Source organism: Poromitra crassiceps (genome assembly GCF_964638095.1).
Source record: "Poromitra crassiceps genome assembly, chromosome: 7".
NCBI lineage: Eukaryota > Metazoa > Chordata > Actinopteri > Beryciformes > Melamphaidae > Poromitra > Poromitra crassiceps.
Window position 1 is genome coordinate 56,224,956 of NC_139628.1, and position 19,215 is coordinate 56,244,170.

At 44.4% G+C, this 19,215-nt stretch overlaps 1 protein-coding gene across 1 annotated transcript in view; it reads right to left on the reverse strand.

Annotated features, from left to right (window-relative positions):
- Nucleotides 1-19,215, reverse strand: part of poln (polymerase (DNA directed) nu) — a gene marked incomplete at both ends in the record, with an annotated part of 221,806 nt that overhangs the window by 190,680 nt on the left and 11,911 nt on the right. Inside the window, 3 exons of the mRNA XM_083640219.1 lie at nucleotides 13,133-13,197; nucleotides 13,958-14,018; nucleotides 15,182-15,304. Of these exons, the coding sequence (XP_083496345.1) occupies nucleotides 13,133-13,197; nucleotides 13,958-14,018; nucleotides 15,182-15,304 (249 nt within the window). The remainder of the gene's footprint in view (nucleotides 1-13,132; nucleotides 13,198-13,957; nucleotides 14,019-15,181; nucleotides 15,305-19,215) is intronic.

The window sequence follows — 19,215 nt, forward strand, 5'->3', positions numbered from 1 at the left end:
AGCAATGAAAGAGAGAATAAGAGGGAGGGAGGGAGTAAAGCAATGAAAGAGAGAATAAGAGGGAGGGAGTAAAGCAATGAAAGAGAGAATAAGAGGGAGGGAGTAAAGCAATGAAAGAGAGAATAAGAGGGAGGGAGGGAGGGAGTAAAGCAATGAAAGAGAGAATAAGAGGGAGGGAGGGAGTAAAGCAATGAAAGAGAGAATAAGAGGGAGGGAGGGAGTAAAGCAATGAAAGAGAGAATAAGAGGAGAGGGAGTAAAGCAATGAAAGAGAGAATAAGAGGGAGGGAGGGAGTAAAGCAATGAAAAAGAGAATAAGAGGGAGGGAGGGAGTAAAGCAATGAAAGAGAGAATAAGAGGGAGGGAGTAAAGCAATGAAAGAGAGAATAAGAGGGAGGGAGTAAAGCAATGAAAGAGAGAATAAGAGGGAGGGAGTAAAGCAATGAAAGAGAGAATAAGAGGAGGGAGGGAGGGAGTAAAGCAATGAAAGAGAGAATAAGAGGGAGGGAGTAAAGCAATGAAAGAGAGAATAAGAGGGAGGGAGTAAAGCAATGAAAGAGAGAATAAGAGGGAGGGAGTAAAGCAATGAAAGAGAGAATAAGAGGGAGGGAGGGAGTAAAGCAATGAAAGAGAGAATAAGAGGGAGGGAGTAAAGCAATGAAAGAGAGAATAGAGGGAGGGAGGGAGGGAGTAAAGCAATGAAAGAGAGAATAAGAGGGAGGGAGGGAGTAAAGCAATGAAAGAGAGAATAAGAGGGAGGGAGTAAAGCAATGAAAGAGAGAATAAGAGGGAGGGAGTAAAGCAATGAAAGAGAGAATAAGAGGGAGGGAGGGAGTAAAGCAATGAAAGAGAGAATAAGAGGGAGGGAGGGAGGGAGTAAAGCAATGAAAGAGAGAATAAGAGGGAGGGAGGGAGTAAAGCAATGAAAGAGAGAATAAGAGAGAGGGAGTAAAGCAATGAAAGAGAGAATAAGAGGGAGGGAGGGAGTAAAGCAATGAAAAAGAGAATAAGAGGGAGGGAGTAAAGCAATGAAAGAGAGAATAAGAGGGAGGGAGTAAAGCAATGAAAGAGAGAATAAGAGGGAGGGAGGGAGTAAAGCAATGAAAGAGAGAATAAGAGGGAGGGAGGGAGGGAGTAAAGCAATGAAAGAGAGAATAAGAGGGAGGGAGGGAGTAAAGCAATGAAAGAGAGAATAAGAGGGAGGGAGTAAAGCAATGAAAGAGAGAATAAGAGGGAGGGAGGGAGGGAGTAAAGCAATGAAAGAGAGAATAAGAGGGAGGGAGGGAGTAAAGCAATGAAAGAGAGAATAAGAGGGAGGGAGTAAAGCAATGAAAGAGAGAATAAGAGGGAGGGAGGGAGGGAGTAAAGCAATGAAAGAGAGAATAAGAGGGAGGGAGGGAGTAAAGCAATGAAAGAGAGAATAAGAGGGAGGGAGTAAAGCAATGAAAGAGAGAATAAGAGGGAGGGAGTAAAGCAATGAAAGAGAGAATAAGAGGGAGGGAGGGAGTAAAGCAATGAAAGAGAGAATAAGAGGGAGGGAGGGAGGGAGTAAAGCAATGAAAGAGAGAATAAGAGGGAGGGAGGGAGTAAAGCAATGAAAGAGAGAATAAGAGAGAGGGAGTAAAGCAATGAAAGAGAGAATAAGAGGGAGGGAGGGAGTAAAGCAATGAAAAAGAGAATAAGAGGGAGGGAGTAAAGCAATGAAAGAGAGAATAAGAGGGAGGGAGTAAAGCAATGAAAGAGAGAATAAGAGGGAGGGAGGGAGTAAAGCAATGAAAGAGAGAATAAGAGGGAGGGAGGGAGGGAGTAAAGCAATGAAAGAGAGAATAAGAGGGAGGGAGGGAGTAAAGCAATGAAAGAGAGAATAAGAGGGAGGGAGTAAAGCAATGAAAGAGAGAATAAGAGGGAGGGAGGGAGGGAGTAAAGCAATGAAAGAGAGAATAAGAGGGAGGGAGGGAGTAAAGCAATGAAAGAGAGAATAAGAGGGAGGGAGTAAAGCAATGAAAGAGAGAATAAGAGGGAGGGAGGGAGTAAAGCAATGAAAGAGAGAATAAGAGGGAGGGAGGGAGTAAAGCAATGAAAGAGAGAATAAGAGGGAGGGAGTAAAGCAATGAAAGAGAGAATAAGAGGGAGGGAGTAAAGCAATGAAAAAGAGAATAAGAGGGAGGGAGTAAAGCAATGAAAGAGAGAATAAGAGGGAGGGAGTAAAGCAATGAAAGAGAGAATAAGAGAGAGGGAGTAAAGCAATGAAAGAGAGAATAAGAGAGAGGGAGTAAAGCAATGAAAGAGAGAATAAGAGGGAGGGAGTAAAGCAATGAAAGAGAGAATAAGAGAGAGGGAGTAAAGCAATGAAAGAGAGAATAAGAGGGAGGGAGTAAAGCAATGAAAGAGAGAATAAGAGGGAGGGAGGGAGTAAAGCAATGAAAGAGAGAATAAGAGGGAGGGAGTAAAGCAATGAAAGAGAGAATAAGAGGGAGGGAGGGAGTAAAGCAATGAAAGAGAGAATAAGAGGGAGGGAGTAAAGCAATGAAAGAGAGAATAAGAGAGAGGGAGGGAGTAAAGCAATGAAAGAGAGAATAAGAGGGAGGGAGGGAGTAAAGCAATGAAAGAGAGAATAAGAGGGAGGGAGGGAGTAAAGCAATGAAAGAGAGAATAAGAGGGAGGGAGTAAAGCAATGAAAGAGAGAATAAGAGGGAGGGAGGGAGTAAAGCAATGAAAGAGAGAATAAGAGGGAGGGAGTAAAGCAATGAAAGAGAGAATAAGAGAGAGGGAGTAAAGCAATGAAAGAGAGAAAGAGGGAGGGAGTAAAGCAATGAAAGAGAGAATAAGAGGGAGGGAGGGAGTAAAGCAATGAAAGAGAGAATAAGAGGGAGGGAGTAAAGCAATGAAAGAGAGAATAAGAGGGAGGGAGGGAGTAAAGCAATGAAAGAGAGAATAAGAGGGAGGGAGTAAAGCAATGAAAGAGAGAATAAGAGGGAGGGAGTAAAGCAATGAAAGAGAGAATAAGAGGGAGGGAGTAAAGCAATGAAAGAGAGAATAAGAGGGAGGGAGGGAGTAAAGCAATGAAAGAGAGAATAAGAGGGAGGGAGTAAAGCAATGAAAGAGAGAATAAGAGGGAGGGAGTAAAGCAATGAAAGAGAGAATAAGAGGGAGGGAGGGAGGGAGTAAAGCAATGAAAGAGAGAATAAGAGGGAGGGAGGGAGTAAAGCAATGAAAGAGAGAATAAGAGGGAGGGAGTAAAGCAATGAAAGAGAGAATAAGAGGGAGGGAGGGAGTAAAGCAATGAAAGAGAGAATAAGAGAGAGGGAGTAAAGCAATGAAAGAGAGAATAAGAGGGAGGGAGTAAAGCAATGAAAGAGAGAATAAGAGGGAGGGAGGGAGTAAAGCAATGAAAGAGAGAATAAGAGGGAGGGAGGGAGTAAAGCAATGAAAGAGAGAATAAGAGGGAGGGAGTAAAGCAATGAAAGAGAGAATAAGAGGGAGGGAGGGAGTAAAGCAATGAAAGAGAGAATAAGAGGGAGGGAGTAAAGCAATGAAAGAGAGAATAAGAGGGAGGGAGGGAGTAAAGCAATGAAAGAGAGAATAAGAGGGAGGGAGTAAAGCAATGAAAGAGAGAATAAGAGGGAGGGAGTAAAGCAATGAAAGAGAGAATAAGAGGGAGGGAGTAAAGCAATGAAAGAGAGAATAAGAGGGAGGGAGTAAAGCAATGAAAGAGAGAATAAGAGGGAGGGAGTAAAGCAATGAAAGAGAGAATAAGAGAGAGGGAGTAAAGCAATGAAAGAGAGAATAAGAGGGAGGGAGTAAAGCAATGAAAGAGAGAATAAGAGGGAGGGAGTAAAGCAATGAAAGAGAGAATAAGAGGGAGGGAGTAAAGCAATGAAAGAGAGAATAAGAGGGAGGGAGTAAAGCAATGAAAGAGAGAATAAGAGGGAGGGAGGGAGTAAAGCAATGAAAGAGAGAATGAAGGTCCTTGCACATAGAGTCCGTTTTTTCGTCCGAAATTGACGCACGAAAAAAATAAAAATACGACCTCATTTGTGTCAATCATCATTGACACACCGAGTCCGACAATTACGTCCGTCATTTAAGTTTTCGGACGAGGTTCGATTTTCTGCGTTTTTCCGCATCCATGAAATCGTTTTGACAGGTGTTTGACCACCCAGAGCTGCCGTAGTGTTGCTATTCACAATGAAAAATGGCATCTGAGAAGTTAATTCAGTTCGTCTCCCAGCACAAAGCATTTTATGGCAAAGCAGGAATACAGAGATTCGGAATTAAAAGCCAGAATGTGCCGGGTGATTGCAGACCAGCTTGGAATGCGGGACGCGGTGTGTGTGTGTGTGTGTGTGTGTGTGTGTGTGTGTGTGTGTGTGTGTGTGTGTGTGTGTGTGTGTGTGTGGGGAAGGGGGGGGGGGGAGGAGAGAGACAGAGAGCCACACAGACACACTGCCAGTTGTGGATCAATAGGATCGCGGTAGTTTTCTTTTCGTTGCGAATCTTCGCAACGAATATTGGATAATTAACGCATCGGACTCAGTGGGCAAGGTATCTGTGCGTGACGTGTTTTTTTCGGATGACGGATTAAAAAAACGCAGCGAACAATTCGGACTCTGTGTGCAAGAACCTTAAGAGGGAGGGAGTAAAGCAATGAAAGAGAGAATAAGAGGGAGGGAGGGAGGGAGTAAAGCAATGAAAGAGAGAATAAGAGGGAGGGAGTAAAGCAATGAAAGAGAGAATAAGAGGGAGGGAGTAAAGCAATGAAAGAGAGAATAAGAGGGAGGGAGTAAAGCAATGAAAGAGAGAATAAGAGGGAGGGAGTAAAGCAATGAAAGAGAGAATAAGAGGGAGGGAGTAAAGCAATGAAAGAGAGAATAAGAGGGAGGGAGGGAGAGACACTTGAAGAGATATATGGGAGGAGACAGCTAGAGGGGGAGGAAGAGAAGAATGAAAAAGTGAAAGGTAGAGGTGCTTGGAAAGACATGAGAATGACAGAGGAACACAGAGGCAGGGTGAGTCCCAGACAGACAGACAAAGAGATGATGATGAAGAAAAGTAAATAAGGAAGATGAAGGAGTGAGGGGGACGGGGGGGGGGAAGGGGGGGGGAGAAGGAGTGAGGGGGGGGGAGAAGGAGTGAGGGGGGGAGAGAAGGAGCGAGGGGGGGTTGAGAGGGAGCGAGGGGGGAGGTTGAAGGAGCGAGGGGGGAGGGGGGGAGAGAGGGAGCGGGGGGGAGGGGGGGAGAGAGGGAGCGAGGGGGAGGGGGGGAGAGAAGGAGCGAGGGGGGGAGGGGGGGGAGAGAGGGAGCGAGGGGGGGGGCGGGGGCAGGGCACTGAGGGCAGAGAGTTCAAAGATGAGAAGTCCACCTCATCCGCAACTCAGCACAAACACGGGCACAGACTGTTTTGTTGTTTCTCCGCGGTGGCACCCACACACCACACACACACACACACACACCCACACACCACGCACGCACACACACACACACACCCACCACACACACCACACACACCCACACACCACGCACGCACACACACACACACACCACGCACACACACACCCACCACACACACCACACACACCCACACACACACACACACACACACCACGCACACACACACCCACCACACACCCACACACACCCACACCACGCACGCACACACACACACACACCACGCACACACACACCACGCAGCTCAGTACAAGTCTGACTGGAGGAGACAATACTTCACTACAAGCTGACAGAGAGAGAGGAAGAGAGGAGATGAGGGGGGAGGGAGGGGAGGGAGGAGGGGGGGGGGAGGAGGGAGGAGAGCAATTTTGCAAGTGAACGGATTCAGAGAGTTGAAATGTAATAAAAATGATAGAGTGTGCGGGGAGAGGAGAGGGGGATGAGAGAAACAAATAAACATGGACGGTGGAGGAGGAGTAGGGCGAGACACGGGGCGGGTGGTGCAGGGCGGAACCTTGAGAGAGAGAAAGGCATTCGAAAGCCACGAACGTCCAGTCTGACGAGCGAGACGGTCAGGTGGTCAGAGCCTGACAGCCTGATGGACAGAGGCAGAGGACGAGCAGTGGAGGAGAGGGAGATGAAGAGACAGAGAAAGAGAGAGACAGAGGAGGGGGGGGGGGGGGGGAGGAAGAGAAGGGGGGAGCTAAATGCTCTGCGTTTATATAGCGCTTTTATCCAAGCCGCTGTGCAATGAGTACGCACATTCACCCATTCACACAGACATTCACACACCGATGCCGGGGCAAGTCACCACGCAGGGTGCTGGCACAGCCATCGGGAGCAATTTGCTGGTTCAGTATATGGCCCAAGAGAGGCGGGGGGTTCGAACTAGGGCTGTCACGATTCCTCGAGTACCTCGAATAACTCGAATACCGTAATTTCCGCACTATAAGCCGCACCGGAGTATAAGCCGCAGGTTTTAATGTTTTTTTTTTTTTTTTTTTTTTGTGTTTTAATGTTTAATTACCATATGTAAGGGTTCGTGCACAGAGGGGATTGTCGGGAAAGAGATGGCTGTTTTAGGAAGCTCCCATTTATTAACATTTCAACAAAACAACATAACACAACACCACCTGTGTTTTTTTTACAGTGCACACAGTGTCCGCGGTGTGGTGAAAAGAGGGCAAGAGAGGAAATTAAAACAGAAGTGGATTTATAGTTAGAAAGAGTGCTAAAGAAGAGAGAATTCCGTTTTTTTTTTTTTTTTTTTCCTGAAAAAATCCATAGATAAGCCGCACCGTTATATAAGCCGCAGGGGGCAAAAAACGGGGAAAAAGCCGCGGCTTATAGTCCGGAATTTACGGTAATTAAAATGATCGAGGCCAAAATGATTCGCCTCGACACGGCATTTAGAGAGTAGAGACGTGTGTTTCTCACGGACGCTTACTGGTGTGGCACAGCGCTCTTCCGGTGTAAACACGTGAGAACACATGATCGCAGAGACGCAGACAGACCAGAGAGCAGAGCTATAGCGAGCGGACCCCGCAAAATGGAACGAGGCGGCGGAGAAAGCAGACAGGAGGAGCCGGGAAGGGAAGAACCAGGGCCGACAAAGCGACCGAAACTGTCTAAGTGTGGGACCATTTCACGCTGAAAAAGGACACGAACTCAGTGGTGTGCAAGATGATACTTGCATATCACAACAGTACCTCGTCAATGCTTCAGCACCTGAACCGTAAACATCCAGTCTACGCATCCACCAGCGCATCTACGTCGAGCGGAGCAAGGTAACGTAACGTTAACTATACACAACGCTAATGTAAATGTATGCTAATGATTGCTACTTGATATTAAGACTAGTAGTAGTTGTGCTGCTGGCTTGCCACGTTGCCAATATGACTATTAGTAACTGCATTCACGCTGCATTTTTGTGATGTGGCTTGCCGTTTTCTGTGAGAAATACAAAGCTCAACCTAACGTTAACCTAACGTTAGCGGCTAATTTAACAGCGTTGTGTGTGTGTGTGTGTGTGTGTGTGTGTGTGTGTGATCACACTAGCCTGTTGGTGTGTGAGAGAAAGAGAGAGTGTGTGTGAGAGAGATAGACTGGTCGACTCTTCTCATGATGATTGCAAACAACTATTTAATTGGTGCATTTTAGGCTCCAATTATTACACCACCTGACCTGTTATCTTGCTATTCTGATATTTGTGTCAATAATAGGCAACAGGTTTAGGGTGTGTAAATGCGCATTCTCCAGTTTTGTTATGAACTTACCTAATAAATATCAATATTAATTATTATTTAACCTCGTTTTCAGCGGATCACATCGTACTATGGATGGACAGCTTTGTAAGGACGGGTGAAAAAGATGAATGGTGCCACTGCCAGTTCTATGCAATTTAAAAATAAAAATGTTTTTTCTAAGAAAGAAACAAATGTACCGTAAATTCCGGACTATAAGCCGCACCTTTTTTCCCGTTTTTTGGCCCCTGCGGCTTATATAACGGTGCGGCTTATCTATGGATTTTTTCAAAAAAAAAAAAAAAAAAAAAAAAATCTCTCTTTTTTAGCACTCTTTCTAACTATAAATCCACTTCTGTTTTAATTTCCTCTCTTGCCCTCTTTTCACCACACTGTATGACACTGTATGACACTGTATGACACTGTGTGCACTGTAAATAACAACACAGGTGGTGTTGTGTTATGTTGTTTTGTTGAAATGTTAATAAATGGGAGCATTACATATGGTAATTAAACATTAAAACACAAAAAAAAAAAAAAAAAAACATTAAAACACCCGCGGCTTATAGTCCGGTGCGGCTTATATAAGAAAAAAATAGTCAACTTTGCAGGTGCGGCTTATACACCGGTGCGCCTTATAGTCCGGAATTTACGGTAGTTGTTTATTTGAAGAGATTTATCTTATTTTTTGGTGTATATTTACGATAAGCCTTTGAAAACACAAAAAAGGTTCTTATCCGATTACTCGATTAATCGATGGATTATTCGGTAGAATACTCGATTACTAAAATAATCGATAGTTGCAGCACTAGTTCGAACCACCGACCTCTTTTATCCAAAGCGATTAGTGGCCGACCCGCTCTACCTCCTGAGCCACAGACATGTGCCCAAATTCCAAATGATGTCCTTTTTCTCTCTTTTGTTGTTGTTGTTGCCCAGAGCATAGTCCAGACTGTCTCATCAATATTACATGCTGTCCCTCAGTACACACACACACACACACACACACAGACACACACACACGGCTGGGATATGTTGTTGGGCAATATTCTCAGTGAGATTAATCAGTGTGTGGTGGTTAGGGGGGTGCATCAGAGTGTGTGGTGGTTAGGGGTGTGGTTAGTTATTTTATTTTGGTATCAGCTGCAGCTGTTTTTGCGTTAATGTTCATGTGAAAGTGAAAAAGCACAAACAAGGTCCAACAGATTAGACGTTCATAGAGAGTCATGCACAACAAAATCGAAATAACGACCGCAGAAAACACACAGACAGGATCCGATAGACGGTTCTGGAGAGAGACATGACTCCAACAGAATCTGAAAAGCGACGGCTGTTGAGGAGGATGTGATGCAGCATTATTGAGCGACATGCGTCCCACAGAATGAGGATATGAAAGAGGATGAGAGGATGAGAGTCTGGAGGTATCTTCTGCTCTGTGTTTAGACAGGTGAACTTGATGAGAGGATGAGAGTCTGGAGGTATCTTCTGCTCTGTGTTTAGACAGGTGAACTTGATGAGAGGATGAGAGTCTGGAGGTATCTTCTGCTCTGTGTTTAGACAGGTGAACTTGATGAGAGGATGAGAGTCTGGAGGTATCTTCTGCTCTGTGTTTAGACAGGTGAACTTGATGAGAGGATGAGAGTCTGGAGGTATCTTCTGCTCTGTGTTTAGACAGGTGAACTTGATGAGAGGATGAGAGTCTGGAGGTATCTTCTGCTCTGTGTTTAGACAGGTGAACTTGATGAGAGGATGAGAGTCTGGAGGTATCTTCTGCTCTGTGTTTAGACAGGTGAACTTGATGAGAGGAGGAGAGTCTGGAGGGATCTTCTGCTCTGTGTTTAGACAGGTGAACTTGATGAGAGGATGAGAGTCTGGAGGTATCTTCTGCTCTGTGTTTAGACAGGTGAACTTGATGAGAGTCTGGAGGGATCTTCTGCTCTGTGTTTAGACAGGTGAACTTGATGAGAGTCTGGAGGTATCTTCTGCTCTGTGTTTAGACAGGTGAACTTGATGAGAGTCTGGAGGTATCTTCTGCTCTGTGTTTAGACAGGTGAACTTGATGAGAGTCTGGAGGTATCTTCTGCTCTGTGTTTAGACAGGTGAACTTGATGACAGAATGAGAGTCTGGAGGTATCTTCTGCTCTGTGTTTAGACAGGTGAACTTGATGACAGAATGAGAGTCTGGAGGTATCTTCTGCTGTGTGTTTAGACAGGTGAACTTGATGAGAGGATGAGAGTCTGGAGGTATCTTCTGCTCTGTGTTTAGACAGGTGAACGTGATGAGAGGAGGAGAGTCTGGAGGGATCTTCTGCTCTGTGTTTAGACAGGTGAACTTGATGAGAGTCTGGAGGTATCTTCTGCTCTGTGTTTAGACAGGTGAACTTGATGAGAGGATGAGAGTCTGGAGGTATCTTCTGCTCTGTGTTTAGACAGGTGAACTTGATGAGAGGAGGAGAGTCTGGAGGGATCTTCTGCTCTGTGTTTAGACAGGTGAACGTGATGAGAGTCTGGAGGTATCTTCTGCTCTGTATTTAGACAGGTGAACTTGATGAGAGGATGAGAGCCTGGAGGGATCTTCTCCTCCGTGTTTAGACAGGTGAACGTGATGAGAGGATGAGAGCCTGGAGGGATCTTCTCCTCCGTGTTTAGACAGGTAAACTTGACAGCTCGGATAAAAAGAAGAAATCCGACATGACAGAGTCAGGACACGCGTGGCAGCAGACGAAGAGGCACATATTAAAACAGACGCGCGCACTGTAGCTGACTGCAAACACTGGAATGCCTCGGTGTGTGTGTGTGTGGGTGTGCGTGTGTCGGGCCGGGGGGAGGCAGACAGAGTGATGCTCTTTCCTGCAGCACAGCCTCTTTGAGGAAACAGACAGACTCTCATCCTATTTATAGAAACACAGCAAGGACTCTCCACAACAACACCCGGGTGCTGCTGCCTGTATGAGTTGTAAGCGGGTGTGTGTGTGTGTGTGTTCTCCTGATGTGTGTGTGTGTGTGTGTTCTCCTGCTGTCTGTGTGTGTGTGTGTGTGTGTGTGTGTGTGTGTGTGTGTTCTCCTGTCGTGTGTGTGTGTGTAGCATCTCTCTCGGCTGTAGCCTCCAGCACTGGTTTATATCTGCATATAAACAGGACAGGTCTCTGGAGGGCATCCTCCCACACTAATCCTACCCAGAAAAAAAAATATATATATTGTTCTCTCATTGTTTTCCTTTCTTTTTTTCCAGAAGTATCTTCAATTTCTCATTTCCTCCCACTGTTTTGCTCCCCGTTGTAATAATGCACTAGTTATCTATTGGACTGTGTTTCAGCTGCCAGGCTCAAAATGCCATAAGAGTCATGTGGTACAAACGTGCGCAGGCGCTGAATATGCACACTGGCCTAAACTTTCTTAAATATGATCAGTGGAAATTGTTAAACTGTTTGGGCTCCAACCTCCCAACATGTTGTCCTGTGCCCAGTTGCAGAAAGCACCTTAGGTTAAGATTTCCCTCAAGGTGCGTTCACACCGACCTATTAAAGTTTTTTGCTGGCATCGAGTTTACATACAAAGTCAACGCAAACGAGCGATTGAGCGTATATTCGCCCGGGAGAAAAATCGCTGGGCGTCCGAGCGACAGAGACAGAGCGATAGGGCGAAAATTTGCTCGTCGCCCGAGATGAAATATCCCAACTCGAGCGAAATTTCGCTGGCATCAGTCGCTCGCTGTTCCAACGCTGATTGGCTGCCGTGTGAGAGTGAGTCAAGGATCACACTGGCTTGGAACAAACCGCTGGTTTATTGTGTGGCAACAAACCGCATTGACAGCTGATTGACAGGCTGACAGCTGACATGAAGTGAAGTCTGTAACCGGTATAGAGCTCGCGTTAGCAGCACGCTGATAGGCTTAGCTTGTAAACAACTACGGTGGCTCGTAGTGGACAAACATGACATTGCGTAACGTTATAGCCCCCAGATGTCCATCAATTATTCCACAGCGACAGAGCGATTCCAAAGGGTTGAATCAGAGAGAGACAGAGAGAAAAATAAATATATCGGTGTGAACACAGCTTTAGGGTCAAAGTAAAGGTGTCCATAAAATAGAGTCGGCTGCACAAAACACCCTTAAATCTTGTGCTTATGTTTTCCTTAAAATGTTTAACCTTATGGAGAAGATTTAAGGGTGTTTTGTGCAGCCGATTCTATTTTATGGACACCTTTAAATGGTAAATGGTAAATGGTCTGCATTTATATAGCGCTTTTATCCAAAGCGCTTTACAATGAGTAGATAGTCTACATTCACCCATTCATACACCAATGGCGGCAGGCTGCCACGCAGGGTGCCTACACACCATCGGGAGCAATTTGGGGTTAAGTGTCTTGCCCAAGGACACAACGACAGCAGCTGGGAGGGAGCGGGGATCGAACCGCCAACCCTTGCGTCATTGGCCGACCCGCTCTACCTCCTGAGCTAAAGCCGTCCCTTTGCCCCTTTACTTTGACCCTAAGGGAAATCTTAACCTAAGGTGTGTCGTGCAACTGGGCCCTGCTGGTCCTTTTCAAAAATATATACTGTATTTTTGTCAAGGCTGTGATTTTGAGACTGCATTTGAAGGTTTTGGTCAAGAGTGCGCTGTACATTATATTATTACGATTATTATGATGAAGAATTACAATAAATATCACAGTACGGTATGTGGAAGGATTGTGGGTTTACAACTACATGTTTTGTTGTTGTTTTTCATACTTTTTGTGAAATTCACAATCTTTTCAACAGTTAGAAATCAAATAAATGTCCCACACATTTCCAGATGTTTCAAGATAAGGAACAAAAACGTAGGACTTTTGCAATATTTTTGGACTTGTGAAACGATGCTTCACATCTGGTTGAGATTGTTAAAGATATGCTGAGATATGCCGAATTATTTTCGTGAAAATAACCCAAATCAAGAATGTGTACAGAATTTTAAAAGGAATATGTGGGTATGTTTGCCAGCTAGAGCATTGGTAAGCTGATTTCATCTAGCAATCCCTATGATCATAAACAATGAACTGAGTAATAATAATATTATAATAATAATATATTATAATAATAATAATGTTATAATGTTTGTGGCAGGATCAGTCCCAAAGTGTGATTTCACCAGAAAAACTGATCACAGTGGAATAGAGGTCCATCACTGCCATGAAATAAGTCTATCTTTAAAAACACTGGGCAAAATATATTTTTGTATATTCTTCTCTTGTTCCCTTGTTGTGTTCCAAATGTTGATAAATCCTGCGTGTGGGTGATGAATGTGTCCACTGTACCACCCACTTTGAGAAGAATTCTGCTAACTTTTCTGCTCTAAATATAGATTTGTCTGTTAAAATCCTCAAATTGCTTGGTTTGAAATAGCCACAACTGCCGTTGGGTCTACAAAGATTTGTTCTTCTGCCCTGGATGTGCTGTCTCACCCCCAGCATGTCTGATGTTCTCCTCAGAGCCTCTTTGTCCACATGGATGCGATGGCTCTCCATGACTGAAACAACAAGAGGAGACAATTACCAATCCACAGGGTCTGATGGAACACATCTGTGTGCTATCTATCAATACGCGGTGATCATCTATGGAGGAACCTTCACCACAGCTCCTCCAGGAAGGGGGCTCATTAGCATCATATCACTGCAGTCAGTGTCAATCTATTTGAACAATGTGATATCATCTCTCAGTCAAGCAGGTGTCCAAGGTCCAAGATAAATGATCAACCAGCCGGTTGTCACATTTCTCTCTGTGCTTGACGGAGAACTCCCCCGAAAAACAATGCCAATTTATTTTGCACATGAGCTCACACATATACGAAAAACTGTAAACAGTTTTGCAGACATTCATGACAGTTATTGAGTCGATTTGAGGTAAGTTGTGGACCAGTGATGTCATTTGTGCATGAATGAAACATCACTGGTCCACAACTTCACTCAAATCAACTCGCAATAACAGTCAAACTAAATGAACGCCTAAAAACACGCTTTCGTTTTCAGATACGTGTGAGATTATGTGCAAAATCAGCATTGTTTTTCGGGGATACAGCTACAGTTTGCACTATGTGGTTATTCTGGGATTGTTATTTCTTCACCAGAAATGTATTGCATTGGAATGGGGTGGGGTGGGGTGCTAGCATTCCAAGCATTCCATATTCAAACTAAACTAAACTGCACAGCAACAAAATAACTCATTCAATGTGAGGCGCTGGAATGAAGTGAATGTTGTTCAATGAGCAGGTGGTGTGAAGTGGCCCTCACCTGCCAGGACAGGGGTCATGTTCAGCTCCATGTTTGAGTAGAGCTCCCACAGACCCTGGCTCTGCACACACAGGTACACACTCAGTTAGTTAGTTAGTGTGTGTGTGTGTGTGTGTGTGTGTGTGTGTGTGTGTGTGTGTGTGTATGTGCGTGCGTATGTGTGTGTGTGTGTGTGTGTGTGTGTGTGTGTGTGTGTGTGTGTGTGTGTGTGTGTGTGTGTGTGTGTGTGTGTGCGTGCGTGTGTGTGTGTGTGTGTGTGTGTGTGCGTGTGTGCATGTGCGTGGGCACGCGTGCTAACCTGTAGTTTAGAGCACAGCTCCATATTAAGGCAGTAGAGCAGAGAGAGACTTGAGATGACTTGAGAAACCTGAGAGAGAGAGAGAGGGGAGACAGAGAGACTTTAAAAAAAACACATCTTTAATAACATAATTTGTTTACAGCATTACAGACACATTAAAAAAAAGGTCCGGGTGGGACTGTTCACATAAGCACAATACAAAAAAGAACAATTCAACATCCAACTGAACAAATAGCATCATTATCACACCACTGATGCACAAATACATCCAAGCTGTTCATTCATTTATGAAACTTAAAATCAATGGAGACTTTAGCTTTGACAAGAGAAGTGAACACAGGAACTCCTTCTAGTTTGTTTTTCCTGGTCATGTATATAGACAGTTTGGCTTCACCAACAGTCAATTCAAAAGTTGCCACTTCATTGCATTTCATTTCTTGTATCCTGCCCCAAAAATAAAAGCAGTCTCAGACCACACTTTATTAAAGGAGGCAAACAGATGAGAGAGAGAGAGAGTGATAGCGAGAGAGTGATAGAGTGTGCGTGTGTGTGTGTGAGAGATAGAGAGAGAGACAGAGATATTAGGAGTTACATGCCAAGCTTGCTTCCCTGAAGAATATGTTGTGGATTTACTAGGGCTAGGTGAATCAATCTTTCTGGTGCCTGGGGCAGGAAACGTGGCCCAGGTGGTCTCAAGGCAGTGTTTTGCTGTGTGTGTGTGTGTGTGTGTGTGTGTCTCAAGGCAGTGTTTTGCTGTGTGTGTGTGTGTGTGTGTGTGTGTGTGTGTGTGTGTGTGTGTGTGTGTGTGTGTGTGTGTGTGTGCACGTGCGTGCGCATGTGTTTTAGGGTCACATGGTCGTCGTACATGCTGTCTCAGAGGTGTTCCCCTACTGGCACCAGTAAAGTCCCATTGTAACTGAACTCACCTTCTTGGCAGGCAGCAGGACAGGTGCTGTGGAGCGTCTCCACCTGCAGTGCTTAGTGAGCAGGTCCTGGAAGCTGGAGGCTGGGTCGGCAGGGTCCAGCAGCCAGCCCGACACCTGGGTATCCTGGACACGACAGCCTGCCACTGGACAGAGAAGACAAATAAGCAGCAGTGTATTCAGAGTTCACTACATGTTTTCCGTTAGAAAATTTAATTTCACACTTTTATTTATGAGGATGGCTGTGAGACACACGGCCACAAATATCATAAAATGTGTAGTTATCTGTGTATCGTGACTGATCAACCATATATTTTCATTCTTTTGCAGACCTGCGATTCTCAAACTTTTGAAAACAAGTAAATTATCAAATTAATTAATTAGCTATATCTCAAGGATAGGCAACTTTGATGATAGAGAGGGCCACAAAAAAAACGCTAACCAGATTGTGACCGTGCACTTCCACCAGTAGCCTACTGTAACCCCATCACTCCCAATTACCCAATTATAGCTACTAATTTAATGAAAATAAGGAAATATATATATACTGGTAAGTTTATTATACCAACATTTATATTCAAATGCATTTAGTAAGGCTTCCATTCATTTAATGAATTTAACAGGAAAAATGAAAAAGAAAAAATGTCCACATTTCTGAGGAATATACCAATATTTCAGTGCAATGGAGTGTCAAAAAGCATCATTCAATAATGGTAAAAAAGCGAACACAGACACTGACACTTGGTTCACACCAGGCGCTATTCAGAAGCAGTGCTGAAGCAGTGCTTAACTGAAGCTGAGTGCCACGCTAAACCGGTCACACCACACCTCTTTTCCTCAGCGCCTCGATCGGCGCTGCCCTCCCCCCACTCACAACTTGCATTGACTTCATGCCTGGCAGCCCGGGTGCAGCGCGCTGCACGCTTGAAAAATAGAGCAGAAGCTGAAACTATCTCTGCAGCGTAGCTTCAGCGTGGCGTGGCGTGCGGCTAGTGTGAACGGTCTCTCCCGTTAACAAGGACGGCGAAATGAAACTGCCACAGATAGCACTGCGTGGCTTCAGATAGCACTGCGTGGCTTCAGCGTGGCTTCAGCGTATGGTGTTAACGAGGGCTAAGTGCACCAACAACTACTCATGTTTGTAGTGCATTTCTACTCTGCCCTCCCATTCCATTCCATGATTCAAAATGGAGGCATTTATCCCTCACTGATCTGAAAAGGGGAGACTTGTGGGTACCTATAGAAGCCATTCTCATGAAGATATATTGAGGTGAGAGGTGAAGGGACCCCTTTGAAAATGGCCATGCCAGGTTTTCCCTCGCCAAAATGTAGACAATTATTTAGCCCCCTTCCCCACAAGCTACTGTAGCATGACATGGTTGGTACCAAATATGGATGTTAGGTCTTCTTGTTTCAGATGATGGCAGAAACCTCACTTTGGCTTTAGACCTAAAGCCCAACACAGAAATGTGATTTGTATCACTATAAAAATTAGCACGGAGCACAGCGGGAGAAAGGCTTACAATTACAAATAGCAGGCGCGGACTGCATAATCGGGCACGTCGGGCAAATGCCCGGTGGCCTGGCCTGGCCTGGCAAAAAAAAAAAAAAAATTTTTTTTTTTTTGGTGCCCGCAGTCAGGCCACTCACTGAACAGTAGGGGTGGGAATCACCAGATGCCCACGATACGATACTGAAACGATACTTGAGTCACGATACGATAGTATTGCGATACTGCGATATTTTCGATATTGCGATATATCGATATTGCGATATATTGAATATTGCGATATTTCGATATATTGCTATTTCTTACTTTTTCAACTGCAAATGATGTCCCCAAAGGAAAACTTTGTCAACATCTGGTTTATATAAGAACATTTTTTCAGTCTGTACATCTGACTTCAACCATTTTATTGCAGCAACATTGTCAAGTAGACAGACCAACAACTTTCATAAAGTCATGTCATAGTTGCATGCACCTGACAAACTGAACTGTTTGTTACAGTCTACTTACAGTCCACCTTAACTGGATGTGTGTGGACTACTGTACTTATGTAGTTTTTGCAACTTCACTTCACTTCAGCCCATTCAGTAACTAGGGAATTTGTAAATTACTGTTATGACAAAACTGTTACTGTTAACACATTGAATGCCAGCCATGTTTTCATTCCTGTAGGTAAGTTGTGCCAGGGGTGTTTTTGACGATTCTGGCTCATTTTAGCAACAGCCGAGGATTCTTTTCTGTTAAGAATTCATGAACACCAATCATCTAAAAATAACTAATAGAATGTGTGCTTTCTCTGTCTAAAAGAGTTAGTTTGCAGAGTTAGTAGTTATGTAGATATTAGCCGTTGAGTACAGCATGGTTTCAGCGTCTGGAAATTTATTCAGAGATAAATGGCTTTTTGTGAAACAGTCACTTTAACCATTCATTTTTGGCATCAGTAAGACCGTCAGACATTCTAAACAATAGTTTTGAACAGTAATTTCCTCCATAACAACAGGAAACACCCCTCTCATTCAAACTCCTCCCTCCGTGTGTCTTCTCCTCCTTCCTCCTGGCTGTACAGCGGGCGTGTCAGAAGCGCTTTTGCTGCTGCCTGCCTGTGTGCCTGCCTGCCTGCTTGCGTGCGTGCGGACGCTCCTTGTGCGAGTCAAGATGGGCCGGGGAATGCGTGGGCGATGGGCAGATGTTGATTATGGCCTTTCTGAGGTGTTTCAAAGTGTGTTTCACCTATGATCTATTTTGCAAATCGCTCTCCGCTCTCTGTGTGCTGCTGCCGGTGCGCGGCCGCTCTCAGGCAAGACAAGTCTTGAGTGGATTACTGTAAAATCGCCACGGCATTTCCTTGAACGGCTTGGTCCCGCGGCAGTTTTTTCTTTGATTTCGGTCGTCTGGGGGAGCACTGTCAACACTTAGTGGGTCGGTAAAATAGATTATACACATTATCTTGCTCCAATAGTGATCTCGAAGATGTAAAAGTTGTTGATTGATGTTCCACCGTCAAAAAAAAAAAAATGTTTATGTAAGACGAGTAAACTCGGCTCTGGCACTTAAGCGTTGGATTATGTAAGACGAATTATTTCGGCTATGGCACTTAAGGTGTTAAAACAAAATGAAAATATGCTACCGTTTGTTTACTGCTGGCCTTGGAACTAAAGTTTATAGTAGCCCGGTGGCCTGGCATGACCTGCAAAAAAAAAAAAAAAAAATTTTTTTTTTTTTTTGCAATATCGATACTTGGCGTCCAAATATCGATACAATATCGTCAGGCAAAATATCGCGATACTGTGGTGTATCGATTTTTTCCCCCACCCCTACTGAACAGCAGGCCAGGCGCCGCCTACTGGTTTACTAGTGGTTTTATTACTTTATTCAGGGTTAAAGTGGGTGCATTTCATTGTAAAATTGGACTCGGCCCAAATTGGGCTTCAAATGGCCCAAATCTGGCTTCAAACGGCCCAAATTGGGCTTCAAACGGCCCAAATCTGGCTTCAAACGACCTAAATTGGGCTTCTAACGGCCCAAATCTGGCTTCAAACGACCTAAATTGGGCTTCTAACGGCCCAAATCTGGGTCCAGCAGCCAGCCAGACACCTGGGGGTCCTGGACACGACAGCCTGCCACTGGACAGAGAAGACAAATAAGCAGCAGTGTATTCAGAGTTCACTACATGTTTTCCGTTAGAACATTTAATTTCACACTTTTATTTATGAGGATGGCTGTGAGACACACGGCCACAAATATCATAAAATGTGTAGTTATCTGTGTATCGTGACTGATCAACCATATCTTTTCATTCTTTTGCAGACCTGCGATTCTCAAACTTTTGAAAACAAGTAAATTATCAAATTAATTAATTAGCTATATCTCAAGGATAGGCAACTTTGATGATAGAGAGGGCCACAAAAAAAACGCTAACCAGATTGTGACCGTGCACTTCCACCAGTAGCCTACTGTAACCCCATCACTCCCAATTACCCAATTATAGCTACTAATTTAATGAAAATAAGGAAATATATATATACTGGTA